Source organism: Sceloporus occidentalis, unplaced genomic scaffold, assembly GCF_023333645.1.
Source record: "Sceloporus occidentalis isolate IW3139 unplaced genomic scaffold, rSceOcc1.0.p SCAF_7, whole genome shotgun sequence".
In the NCBI taxonomy this organism is placed as follows: domain Eukaryota; kingdom Metazoa; phylum Chordata; class Lepidosauria; order Squamata; family Phrynosomatidae; genus Sceloporus; species Sceloporus occidentalis.
In genome coordinates, this window is record NW_028316987.1 from 91,903,084 (window position 1) to 91,917,724 (window position 14,641).

At 42.5% G+C, this 14,641-nt stretch overlaps 1 protein-coding gene across 1 annotated transcript in view; it reads right to left on the reverse strand.

The window, feature by feature from the left end:
- The window catches only part of LOC149310101 (corticotropin-releasing hormone receptor 2-like), a 172,690-nt gene that overhangs the window by 133,076 nt on the left and 24,973 nt on the right, over positions 1 to 14,641 (reverse strand). Inside the window, exon 2 of the mRNA XM_089533697.1 lies at positions 3,676 to 3,769. Within this exon, the coding sequence (XP_089389823.1) occupies positions 3,676 to 3,745 (70 nt within the window). The 5' untranslated portion in view covers positions 3,746 to 3,769. The remainder of the gene's footprint in view (positions 1 to 3,675; positions 3,770 to 14,641) is intronic.

Consider the following 14,641-nt stretch of genomic DNA (forward strand, 5'->3'; position numbering starts at 1 on the left):
TTCCCTATGAAGTAATGAAAAGATAATTTTTAAAAAACTGACAGAAGGCTAGATGTCTTACAAAACTATGGTTCCCAGAATTCTCTAGCACTGAGCTAGGGCAATTAAAGTGGTTTCAAACTGGATTATTTCTGCAGTGTGTTTTGGACCATAGTCTCTGCATAGCATTGTCCAAGGCGCTGAACGATCAGGTGGAAGCCTTCATCCATCAACCCCTTGTTTTGTCCATAGCAAACCAGATGTGTTTCCTCCCTCAGTTATTTCACAGTGCAGCTTGCCTCATACTTTGTGTCCAAAAATGTACTACTCCCCTGGGATGCCCCCTACAACTAGGACCCCATTTTCTCCAAACCATTTCCCAAACCAGTGTCCTTCTCCATTCACACCACAGATTTGCATGCTCAGCTTACATTCTGTCGACTTGCTACCAGAAATCTTCCTTCACTCATCATTAACTACTCATCAATCATTTGCCTTCCATCATCAGGAGTTTTATAAATAGCATAAAAGAGGAATGTTAAAAAAATCTGTTGAGAACTAAACAACTCGCCAGCTCTGAAATGCCAACACACTTGGGAAGTTCCAATTTCATGGGTAGAGAAGCATGACTGTTTTGTTTGTTGCCAAATGTGTGGTACTCTCATTCTTATGCTCAAAATTCTATTTATGAGAAGTGTCGAGGAAAGAGAAGATGAAGAAAAAGATAAGTCAATTTGGCATTTTGAGCTAATAGCACAAAAAAGCCATCGGGTTTCCTATTTGTGCAGATTATGCAAAAAAAAAAAAAATGCAAACAGTATTTGAGGAGAAGAAGGAAGACATCCTGAAAAGATTAAAAAATAAGCTGTGTCTTAAGCAGTGTCAAACAGTGGGATGAATGACTGAAACGCACAGCACAGAAACTGCAGGATGTTTACAAGCTAATCTAATGTATGTGTCAGAATTAGGACGTAATGACTGTAGTTACAAACTGAGAAATAATTAGTTACGCATTTGACGTGTGACTTTTCATTCCTCCCTGCTGGAAGAAAGAGGTGTTGTTTCGCAAAGAGCAGACTCAAAATACAAAGCTATAGGAAGAACCCAATGTAACAGCAACGACATACATTTAAATGCAAAGCAGAGTTATTAACAGGATCGCTTCTTGAATTCCTTTGAACTTTTATGTCATAAATGGCTTTGGGGTATATTTCATTTTCACTTATGCTGTAAGATGCCTTGGGTCATCTGTTGGGAGGAAGGTGGGACAGAAATAATGACATACACTGACATTCCACATCAGCTGCTTAGTTACGTATGTGTAACTATGGTCCTTTCTACATGGGCCAGAATACTCCAGGGGCAGCCCAGAGTACCCTGGCCCCATAATTAACCTAATCTCCTGCTGTAACTTGGCTCTCTCTTCCCATGACTGCTGAGCCGGTACTTCCATCGCCATTGCACAGGCCCAAAGACCTGTTTCCCTCTCATTCTGGCATCGTCCTGCTTGGATGGCGCAGGACCCAGACCCTGGTTTTGGTACAAGCAGTCCGGAAGACATCTGGCACATTCCACACCAGAACTGGTCTATACAGTTGGCCTCTATATCCACAGATTTTTTAATCCATGGATTCAAGCATTTGTGGCTTGAAAATATTTATATTTATATTATAGTGGCTGTTTGCATGGGTGTCCTGCTGGGGTGCCTGACATGCCCTCTGCTGCTGCAAGTTGCTCATTCTGAGGTCAGAACAAGGCATCCAGCATGTGATCATTGCTAGGCACTTTGTTTTGACCTCAGAAGGATAGACCCACTGAATCAGTTGTTCAATAAGTAAATCAAGTTGATTCAATGGGTCCACTCTAATTAGTACTAATCATAGAATCTTATCCAGGTTTTGTTTCTGACTATTCTATGATTTCATTTTCTGTTTTATTTTCATGCTTTTTGTTGTTGGTTCTACTCTGAACAATCATGCTTCCAATACCTTAATTCTATTATCTTTGGATAAGAAGCAAACCACAAAAAGAACCAAGATGACACATGGCTATTCATCCTCTCATGCCTTGGAAACATGGATGCTACGTCTGATACAACACTCTGCGAATACTGATTCTTACATCTTGAGAGCAGTTGACGCTGGTCTGAACGCACCCAATCCATCTCAAATCCGAAGGCTGGCATTTTAAGCACTTTGCATTCAGTTTTAACGTCTGACCCTTTCAGGCATGTTATTTGTTCTAGGGCCAACGAAGGAAGACTGTGGCTTAATATGTATTCTGGGTAATCTTTATGGGCTTTCAAACTCCATTTCCTTGATTAGGCAGTTTGCTGGTTAACAGCTCAAAATTGCAAACTGATACTAAGCTGAATTGCTAGCAGTAGGCTGATGGGCGTTTAATAGTAATGATCTCATGATACCAGGAGATATGTTTTGATTCAAGATGGAATGCTCCACACACTCACAACTATAGAATGATGAGTGTGTGGTATAGAGAGAGGGGAAAAGAGAAATAAAGGAGGGAGGGAAAGGAGAGCAGGGGTGAAACTGCAGATTGGTAGAGCCAGTAGGGTTTAATGGTTTGAGGAGTGGACAAGGACTCTAGGAGACCAGGGTTCAAATCCCCACCCAGTCATGCATATGAAGTACAAAACAATCTCTCAGCTTCAGATAGAATAGCAGTGGCAAATTTCCTCTGAACTAATCTTTCCAAGAAAACCCCATGACAACTTCATCTTAGGGCTGCTGTAAATCAGAAATGACTTGAAGGCACACAATTGCAACCATAGAGGCACAGAGAGAACTATGAATGGTTAGGGATCTGAAGAAACCTCACAATTGCTGGGATTCTTGTGAAGACTGGGCCCCAAAAGGTGGCGTGTGTGTGTGTGTGTTTCTTTTCCCATTGCAGTCTCAGAGACCTATGCAAACTATATTTTGTTTAAAGCTCTCCTCTCTCCACAAAACCTTTTCACCTTTTGTGCTGCTAAGCACACCCACAAAACAAAAAGAACTAGAGAGCACAACTAGATCAACAGAAGAATAGGCAACCCGGGCACTGGCACTACTTTTACAAGAGAACAATATGCAGAGAGACTTCTGTATTGGTCTGTTTTAGCACAAAATGACATTTTAGCACAAAAAGAGATTTAGCACAAAAAACCAGACAGGTGTCACTCTTGCAAGGGCAGGAGTTACCTTTCGTCTAAGGAAGTAACACCAATCTCCTAACATTTGCTTCAGCTCTCAACCTTTTATCTAGGATATGCAAAACAATCACCAACGCATCTACTGCAATTCCCATCCAACCTTCCTTCCTGGAAAACCATTTGACATTGATGTAAATCCATTCAGCCCTTGATTTCTGCCCCCCAAGGCACATTTTTTGGTATAAATATGACCAGGAGCACCTTTGAGACTGACGGAGAAGAAGAAAGCCCACAAAGCTCATGCTAGAAACGCCTTCTTCCCAGTTAGTCTCAAAGATGCTACTGGGTTCCTTGATCTCTTTTTCCGCAAGGCAACAGTTACTGCATGTTCCAGTACTGTGCATTTTCCAGAAATGTTAATTGACATCCAGACAGTAGAGCCAACTGACATTTTCTTTCTCCCCCAGTGTCAATTCCTGCTTTAAACCCACCTGGGCCAAAACAGCCACAATTACACATACACATGGTCCAAAGGTGAGAATTACCTGAGATGTTGTGATGGGAGAACAGCTCTTCACAGTATCTCTCCAGCAGGGCAGAGAGGGGGAAATTCATGGAGGAATCGCAGCACAGGACCAGCTGGGTGAAAGGAAGGAAGGAAGAAAAGCAACAGAGAATGAGCCAGAAAACTGAATGGTTGACTGAAATGGCATGGAACATTATTCAGTTTATTTACTTACTTAGAATATTTATACCCTGCCCTTCTGCCAAAAAGGCTCCCAGAGCAGCTTCTTATTGTTGCTGTTGTTGTGTGCCTTCCAATCATTTTTTCTTAAATATTTTCATTCATGTTTTTTAATTATCTTTCTTCAGCAGAATTCCATCTATAATTTCTGCCATATCGTATTATTCCATATTCCATATCACTTTCTTTACATCATCTTCCTTTCTGTTCTCTGACTGATAACAAATGTATTAATTCTTTCTGTTTTCTTCTCTTGTCCTCGTCATTCTTTTCTTCACTTCTATTCTCCCATCTCCATTTACAATTTCAATTTTTACCCTTCACAATGACCTTTTACCAACATAAATCTTATCTGCTTGAATTTCTCGTGTTCCCATTTTTATAACCTCATTTTACCTTTTCACTTTCTCTTTTCTTTTGATCCTACTACCTACCTTTATCTTCTTTCCCCCCTTACTTCCTTCTTAAGCCAATTTCTTTTCTCCTATTTTTATCCATATATTAACATTTTTTAGATAAAAGCATGACATAAACCTTTTCTTGTTATTGATTCCCATCACTATAATACATTCGTACCATAAAGGTCTTCTATCAATGTCAAAAATGACGTGCGTATATATGGAGTGCCTTTAAGGCATTACTGACTTATAGCGACCCTAAGGCAACCCTATCATGGGGTTTTCTTGGCAAGAAGGGGGTTTGTCATTGCCATCCTCTGAGGCTGAGAGTGTGTGACTTGTCCAGAGTCACCCAGTGAGTTTCCATGGCTGAGCTGGGATTCGAACCCTGGTCTCCAGAGTCATAGTCCAACACTCAAACCACTGCACCACGCACACTCTCTCTAATTTGATACTTCTCTGCCTCGAGCTTACAATTTAAATAAGACAGGACCCACAGGCCTCTCACCAGCTGCTGGGGTTAAAGCATGATGGGGCTGTGTCTGGCTGCTCTTCTCTTCCTTGGAGGCCAGAACAATGGCAGTTGGACCATAGAAGGAGATGGTTGGATTAGATAACCTTTTGGTCCCCCATCACTAAGATTCTATAGTTCTATGGAGAGCAATCTATCAGGGATGCTGAAGTTTTATCCTGCAGTGTAAATCTTTCACTGGAAGACCAGTGTGGTGTAGTGGTTTGAGCACTGCTCTGACTCTGGAGACCAAGGTTTGAATCCTGGCTCAGCCATGGAAACCCACTGGGTGACCTTGATCTAATCACTCTCTCTCAGCCTCAGAGAGAAAGGCAATGGCACAACCCCTCTGAAGAAACTTGCCAAGAAAACCCAGTGATAGATTTGCTTTAGAATCACCATCACTCGGAAATGACTTGAAGGCACACAACAGCAATAAATCCTCCACTGAGCAGGGGTTGGATTAGATCACCTCCACGTTCCCTTCCAGTAAAATTCAATTTTTTTCTAGGAAAAACAAAGACTTGTCAAATCCAGGGTCCTTTTTCTTACTGTGACCAACCATGAAGCCACCTGCAAGCCACTGGGAAGCCCACCAACAGACCATGAGCACAAAGATCCCTTTTCCTTTATTGTATCAGAACAATGGAAATTCAGAGTCAGAAGGCAATATTTTTGTTGTTCCAAAGACAGGTTAAGTCCTTTTCTATCCCGCAAGGATTTTTGTGGCTGATTTTATGGGGACATTTGGAATGCTTGCATTGATCGCCTTCTGCTTTTAAGGTGTAAAAATATCATGCTTAGCTTGGTTCAGGTTTTAGTGCCATATGTTTAGTGTTTATGAGACGCACTGTGTTATTATTGTTTGGCTTTTTTAAAGTTAAAGAACATGAGCTGCTTGGGGCTATTTAAAAATGGGATAGTAGCATACAGAATTTATTTAGTAACTCTCTCTCTCTATCTATCTATCTATCTATCTATCTATCTATATATATACACACACACACACACACACGCACACACACACACACACACGCACACACACACACGGAATATTTCCACATTCCTAATCATTTGGATTTTTGTACAGTTAAAGCAGATGTTAAATGAGACCTCTGTATTGGCATGCATATTTTATCATTTAAAGTATCCAATATTCCTCATAAACATTTTTTCCTCCCCCCAAAACTCCAGCAACACAATTCATATGGTGCAGGAGAACGAGCCATTTGACTCCTTCACATTTCAAGGTCTTTTGCATTTCTTTGAATACAAAGAAATTCCATAATTCTGGTATGTATTTATTAGAAACAAACTGAAATGCAATTCTCACCCAAACACAGCTGTAGAAAAGCATACCCCTCAACTATCACTTTTTGGCAAGGACAGCCCCAATTAATTCTCTGACATCTCACTTTTTCAGTGGCTTTTAAAAGGTCCCAGTTTCTTTCTCCTCCTCTCACTTTCCTCCTTCCTCATCAGCTTACTACAGTTGCTGCAAACTGAATTCTCAGTACAAACGTAATTTCTACTCTCTTAACTCAGGAAAAGGAGAAGAGAGAAGGGAGTAGAGTTTTGGCCTTCTCATTCAGGACAGACAAAAGCAAACTGCTCCAGGCTCCTCTAACTTGTCTTTCCTGCCTTATCATTCTTTCCATCTTGACCACATTTGGAGTTGGCTGGGCCACCACATGTCCTAGTTTTCATCTATGAAGCACTGAAGAGCATGGAAAAGATGGGGTAGTGGGTAAGCTGTTTGCGAGAACAGCAGGATACAAATAAATATAATAAATAGATAAATAAATAGTGAGCTTTATTGTAAAACCATTTCCAGAGCCCCCCCAGAACTGGAGTTGTATTCTTTTAAAAGTAGCCAGTGTGGTGCAGTAGTCTGAGCGCCAGAGTTTGGCCCCTGGAAACCAGAGTTCAAATCGCCGCCCAACCATGGAAACCTCAAGTGTCCTTAGGCAAATCACACTCTCTCAGGCTCAGAGGATGGCAATGGCAACCCCTCTTTGAAGATACTTGCCTAGAAAACCCCATGATAGGTTCGCCTTAGGCTTGCCATAAGTCAGAAACAACTTGAAGGTGCACAACAACAACAAAACTATCCATGATAAGAACCAGCATGGTATAATGGTTTGTGTGTTGGACTTTGGCCCCTGAAGATCACCCTCTGGGTGTCCTTGGGCAAGTCACACTCTCTCAGCCTCAGAGGATGGCAATGGCAACCCCACCCCCCAAAGATATTTGCCAAGGAAACCCCATGATAGATTCTCCTTAGCGTTGCCATATGCTGGAAACAACTTGAAGGCACACGACAACAAGTTACAAAATACTGAGAAAAGGGGTACCCTAGCATTAGAAGAGCTAGAGAGATGATTCAGTGGTAACCACAATGAAATATAAGTACCTGGATATTTCCGTTCCAAAACAATGGGGCCTGATAGGCAGTTTGGGGGGGGGGGGTTTCTGATAACTCTAGATAATATATCTATATCTATATCTATATATCTCCCAGGGCCATTTAACAAAGACATAGGAGAAGAGGCATCTCTCCAAAGAAATTGTGTTCCCCAGTGTCCCAGTATTGTTGCAGCCTTCTGTTCTCTCAAGAAGAACACGAGCCATTTATCTTTGAAACAGCAGCTCTTTGACAGAAACTCCGATAAAAGCGATAAGATGATTAAAAGTCACCAAGCTTTGGGAGAAGGAAGAAGACAAACAAGGTCACAAAATGATATGGCCAATTCATCTTTCTTCTCACCACTTGCTGCAGAATTGGGGTTGTGGATACTGCTGGTTTAGAACTCATAATTTAGTAAATCTCTCTCTCTCTCTCTCTCTCTCTCTCTCTCTCTCACACACACACACACACAAAACACTTGAAGTGCTGTAGCTCCATCCTCTGGAATCCTGGGACGTGTAGCTTTACAAGGTCTTTCACCTTCTCTGCCAATGTGGGCTGGCACCTTGCCAAACTACAAATCCTCAGATTCTGCAGGATGGAGCCATGGCAGTTAAAGTGGTGTCAAACTGCATTATTTCTACAGCGCAGATGCATCAAGGGGGACATTTGGTGAAATTCTTTGTTCTAGCCTGTGAGAATGAGATTGGGAAAGATTTCCATCCTTAGCTGGGATGTGCCAGAGATGCCAGCGCTACTCGTCTAATGCCCCTCTTCTAATTGTAAAGGAAATTTCAAATGGGCATCACTTGGCACATGTTAGAAATCTGGTGTGCATCGCCTCCAGGCAGCAATGTATTCACTTGTGGATGAATCACGGAGTTGAAGCACAGGGTGGAGGAAGGAACTGACAAATTCTGTACACCCCATAAATTCTGAATTATGGCCCAATGCAAACTCTCTGTCAATGGAGGCTCAAGAACAATACAACACACCATTCAGTGTCACATTAAAAACTGATAACTAGCTAGCTAGCTAGCTACATGTTCACCTACACACTAAAATACAATCAATCACAACTGTCAGTTACAAAGAAGGAGGAAGAAAAAGGCATTCCCTCCTATGAAAGGGAACATACAGTACTCCCGACACAATTCATAAAGGATTTTAAAGAGGTAATTCAGCGTATAATACCTAATGAACTATCATCGTTTGATGTATCACAAGGACTGCATTGGCACTGCAGAAATAATCAGGTTTGACACCACTTTAACTGTCATGGCTTAATGCTATGGAATTCTGGGAATGGTAGTTTGCTGTTGCACCAGAGCAGAACAAACTACCATTCCCAGAATTCTATAGCATTGGACATGGTAGATAAAGTGCCATCAAACTGAATTATTTCTGCAGCGTGGATGCAGCCAAGAGGTATGATCTGCTGCTAGTTTAGGGCCCAAACTAACCAAGATGGCAAAGATGCCATAATCTCCTGCTCTTTATCAACTTTTTGAAGAAGATACAGAGCTGAGTATGTTCAGCCTGGAGGAGAGAAGGTTAAAAGGTGACATGATAGCCTTGTTTAAATAGTTGAAGGGAAGTCATATTGAGGATGGAATAAGCTTGTTTTCTGCTGCTCCAGAGAACAGGACCTGGAACACTGGATGAAAACTACATGAAAAGAGATTCCACCTCAATATTAGGAAAGATTTCCTGATGGTAGGAGCTGTTCAACAGTGGAAGACGCTGCCTCTGAGAGTGGTGCAGTCTCCTTCTTTGCATGGCCATCTATCAGGAGTGCTTTCATTGTATATTTCTGCATGGCAGGGGATTGGATTGGATGGCCCTTGGGATCTCTTCCAACTCTTATGATTCTACAGAGATATAAGAAAAAAGTAGACTAGAAGGGTCTCATTCTTTCCTTCACTGCTTCACCCATCTTAACCTTTTTTTGAACCCCATCTGGACTCACCCAATTAGTGAAAAGATACAGCTGATTCGGTAAAGAGAAAATTAGAGAGAAGAGATAGACAATCAGAGTTGGACTATTTGAAAGAGGAATTTAATTAACTAAGAAATATCACGCGAGTTCAGTCTCACTTATCCAGAATTCTGGAATCATAATATTCCAAACCAAAACATTTTTCATGGATGGCTGAGATAGTGAGACTTAGGCTTTCTTTGTTTTATACACAAAGGCGGGTTACAGACCACCATAAGGGACGTCCTCAGGACGTCCTAGGTTTAAAAAGGGGCGTCACATCTTGATGCCCCCAAGCCTAATACGTCCTGAGGACGTACAAGATGGCGGCGCCTTATCTACATGGGGGCGGCCATGATGGCATCACGAACGCGCTGCCTTCAAACGAGGCGGCGCGGACATGACACCGTCGTGCCACGTGAGGGTGCTTAGTGAGCCCTTTCGTCTGTGCAGGAAGGAGCTCCGAAATGGAGCTCCTTCCTGGTCTTGTGTTGCAGGTGCAGCCTTTAGATGGCTGCGCCCAGTGACACAGAGGAGAAAGGGGCCAAGCGGCCCCTTTCTCCTCCTCCCCGCTGCCACGGGGTGTCCTTGGGGCTTGAAGCCCCAAGGACACCCCTTTCCAGGCCTCGGGGAAGTGGCCTTTTGCTGCTTCCCCGCGGCCTGGAAAATGACGGATCGGGGCCTCAGAGGCTGCCGCTCTGGCCATTGAGGCCCCGATCCGGTGGGGAAAGGGACGGGTGCAGGGCGCTGCTTTTCGGCGGTCTGTAATGCGCCAAAGTTATTCAAAATATTGTCTAAAATTATCTTCAGGCTACATGTATAAGGTGTATATGAAACATAAATGAATTTTGCATTTTGACTTGGGTCCCATCTCCAAGATATTTCAATCTAATTTGAGTGGCTACTTGATATCAGGCTCACATTATTAAAATATCCATCACTGTCTTGGTGGACTGGCAACTCTGAGGCAGAGGTCTTCCCAAGCAATTATAACCCGAGATCTTTCTGCTGAAAATACCTAGTGATGAACCTACTATTAGCAAAGCATAGCACTGAGTTGTGGTTCATTTTCCCCTCGATCTCTGCTGCCTCTCTCTCTTTGGGCTCATCACAAAGCTGCTAAAAGCAAAAGAACTTTGCCAAGGAAACAGTGAGAATGCTACTCAGCACACCCATCTGTCTATGAAGTCAAAAACAGATTTGGAGACTATTTAAAGGACTATCCGGACAGAGAAACAAATGATCTATCAGACTGATGTACAGATGTTCAAGAAAAAGAGATTCATCTCAAAATCAGACAATAAGGGAGACGACAAACTTCTATGGGTATCAGTTATGAGAAGTTTTCTTCAGTCACTGGGAATGGGGATTTGGGGAAGGATAATAGCAGTCTGGGGAGGAAGGAAAAGATATCACAGGAGGGCCCCATTCTCATAGCAGGTGGATTCAGATATCCTGTTATGCCAAAGAGATACCTCAAGTGCGTGGTAATATGGGCAATTTGACTATGACTTTGGAGAAGGGTTCGAATTCCCATTCAGCTATGGAAACCTACTGGGTGACCTTGGGCAAGTCACACTCTCTCAACCTCAGAGAAAGCAAAGGCAAAGGCAAATCTCCTATGAACAAATCTTGCCAAGAAAACCAAGTGATGGGTTAATGCATATAGTGATCATTTAATACATACTGTATAATTATTTCAACAATTATACACAAATTACAATTAACTGCTTTGGTTAATAAGTAAGACCTGCATTAAATAAATAATATTTGAATAATTATGCAAAGGGATCTTATAATACCTTTGAGACTAACTGAAAGAAAGAAGCTAGTGGCATGAACCTTTTCCTAGATGAGTCTACTTCCTCAGATGCATCTGAGGTAGGCTGAAGTCTACAAAAGCTCATGCTACCAGCTTCTTCCTTTCAGTTAGTCTCAAAGGTGCTACAAGATCCTTTTGCATAATAGTAGGATGCAGGGTATAGGGAACATAACAGACACACGGTGGAACAGAAACAACCATTGGGATACAGCCATCTCTGGATATAAACGCTATTGGAATGATGGACAAGATGTGCTGGAGGTGGGGTTGCTCTGAATATTTTCAAAGGCATTCATCTGAGTAATACAAAAACATTAAAATGGGTTGTCTCCACAGAATCACTGCAGGTGATGATAACAGGCAATGAAAGTAACTTAGTACAGTCGGTCCTCTGTATCCATGGATTCTTTATCCATGGATTTAAGCATCCATAGCTTGAAAATATTCAAAAAAGTATAAATTCCAAATAGCAAACCTTGATTTTGCCTTTTTATGTAAGGGACACTGTTTTACTTTACTACTTTACTATTAAATACAATGGTATTTAATGGGACTTGAGCATCCATGGATTTTGGTATCTATGCAGGGTCCTGGAACCAAACCCCAGTGGATAACAAGGATTCACTGTACCAGAATGCCAGATGGAAACAGAGAGGTGTCTAAAGATCACACTGAACAAAGTGGGTGACTTTGGTCCAAAACCCACTGCAGAAATAATCTAGTGTAAGGCCGCTTGAACTGCCCTGGCTCAATGCTAGGGAATTCTGGGAACTGTAGTTTTGTGAGACATTTAGCCTTCTCTGTCAGAGAGCTCTGGTGCCACAATAAACTACAATTACCAGGATTCCCTAGCACTGAGCCAGGGTGGTCTCAGCCTGGATTATTTCTGCAATGTGTTATGGACCTTAATCCCCATAAGGTCTGGATAAATGTCTGCTGAAATTGCCAAGCACTGCATCACAACATTCAGTGAACTATAAAATCTGTCCAATTGTTAGATTCCAATCCACACATTATTGTGAGAGGTACAGATCTGGATGTTGACTACCAGCAATATGAACAACTGAATGCTTCAAGTACTCTTCATCTCCACTTGTGTGAGTAATTTCTGAAAAGTCTTGTTAGACTGGGAAAGTACATGTTACCGCTGCCTTCCCTGCTTGCTTCAGAAATCACTCAGAACACTCTGAACCTCACGGCTATCAACTCCTGTTTACAAAGGCTTGCAAGCCGGCAATGGCCCACGCTGTGACACCGTCAGTCAGTGGAAGGACAAAAGAAAGGGATCCTGTACTCCAAATGCTTGTTTTAGATTACAGCCTAGCCTGAGCAGCTGTTAGTGTTCACTTTGCAAGTTTACTGGGGAGTACAGAGAAAGAAAAGGTTGAAAGGTCTCCTGGAGTGGGTCAACTTTGGTTCACCTGTAGAGTGAAGGCTTATTTCCTAAGAACACATGGAACATCCCCGTTTGCTCGTTTATAACCGAACTCAGCGAGTAAACTGAATTTCTGTGTCTGACTTCTCCCATCTTCCTGATAGACACAAATTATGAAAGTGTGACTTTGAAAGAGTGACCCAGTATTGCTTCACAGCAGGAATAGAAGAGAGAGCCATCATCGAGATTTATTTTTTAAAAAAATCAAGAAAAGATTTCACCTTTGACAGAACTTTTTTTGCTGACAGCAGAATGGACTGCTTTTAGATTACAGAGACAATTGACAGCCTAGCAGCCTGGCAAATCTAGATATTAGTTTACAGATGTGAGAATATTTATGCCAAACTACACCTTTGAAGGTAGATTTCAGAGATAGTGATATAGCCATGTCAATCTCCAATATCAGGATGCAAAAGGATCTTGTAGCACCTTTGAGACTAACTGTGCAAAAGAACTTGTAGCATAAGCTTTTGTAGGCTTGGTCTACTTCCTCAGATGCATGGAGTGAAGTGTTGCTCAGGAAGGACTTTTAGTGTCAGATAATATGAACCAAGACAATGGCTTCCTGGCATTGGTTAACATCCCAGCTGCTTGAGGATGCTCTTGGCCAGTTTATCACATCTTCTTTCTGGTTCCCATCCAGCACACAGCACATCTCAAAACTCCCTCCACCATTTATATGGTCATGGATGGGCCTAGACAACATCTTTCCTCCTGCCTTTGTCCCTTAACTTGTCACCTCCATGCCCACAAGTTTTGCATTTCTATGGCTATTCGTACAGTCTGATTATGATGGTCCTTCCTGGGCACCAGTTCACTGCATGCATCTGAGGAAGTAGACCAAGTCTACAAAAGCTTAGGCTACAACTTCTTTTGCATATTTAGTCTCATGGTGTTACAAGATCCCTTTGCATACCGACAGTCCTTTGAAGGTTTATCACCAGTGATACAACCAAGGCCTTTGGAAAAGGGATCATCTGATATATAGGTCATGTACCAGTGAGCCAAGGAGGGGCTCATGGATATATGATGGCTCCCTCTCGCCAAACAACAATGAAACCCCCATAGCCCCCTTCTGTTGCATTATTTTACAAAGGTTAGCAAACATGCCCCTCTTCAGGTATTTTCTTGCCTTTTAACCAGGATCTATTTTCCCCCCTGTGAAATGAATGGATCGTTTCTGTAAAGAAACACATTCAAGTTTTGCACCATCATCTCCAGCTTTGGCTACAGTAAGGCAGATGGTACTTTAAATATAAGGTAGTTTTGCTGTCTCCTGCAGTGGGGCAAGACTGAGTACTGGATTTGAGGAGTAAATTTCTACCCCATCTTACCTCAAAGAGTTCAATGTGGTGTGTGTCCTGCTTACCTCTACTGAGGGCAGCACAACAGTGGAATATACAAAGGAATAGTCCAGAGTCCAGTCCAAAGGTCACACAATAACAGCCAGTCAGTCACAGCAAAGGGCAGAGGCAAGAGCATAGTCACAAGGCAAGTCCAGAGGTCAGATAACCAGTCATGAATCCAAGAGCAAAGAACAATAAGGCTGCAAGACTGTTGGCTGCAAAGAATCTCTGCAGCTTCTCTCAGCTGAAAGCTATTAGCTCTCCTCTTGGCTTCTAGTCTGGAAGAACACCTCAAAGACTCCTTGGCCTGTCTTTGCACCACAGGCCCTAGCACCTGCAGCCTAGAATCCACAGAATCTGTTTCTCCTTCTGCAGCTTCCTGAGTCTCTTCTGGGACTGTAGATCCAGGCAGCCCCAGATCTGCCCTTGTCTCAGCCTCCTCCATGTCTTCAGAGTCTGAGTCCTCTGACTGTGCCTCTGAGTCAGGCCTAGGACAGTCGATGACCCTGTGCATGGCTGTCATCTTCCTTTCTCAGTCTTCTGAACAAGCCAGTGAGATAGGTCAGGCTGAGAGAGGGAGGGAATAACTAGCTCCAGGTCACCCACTGAATTTGAGGGATGAACTGCAGCACATTGGATAGCTCTTAACAGTCTAAAACCTGAAGCAGGTCAACCAACCCACTAATATAGAAGCCAGTGGCAATCTGAACTGGGATACCCCAAGTCCTAGTTCACCATTCTAACCATCATGCCATGCTGTCTCTCTTGGGAACCAGCTTTCTGCATTACTGTTGAGTAATCTATACTAGTGTAATAATAAATAGATGTTCATGACCCGTAGTATATAGTGGGGATTCCCAAACTTTGGT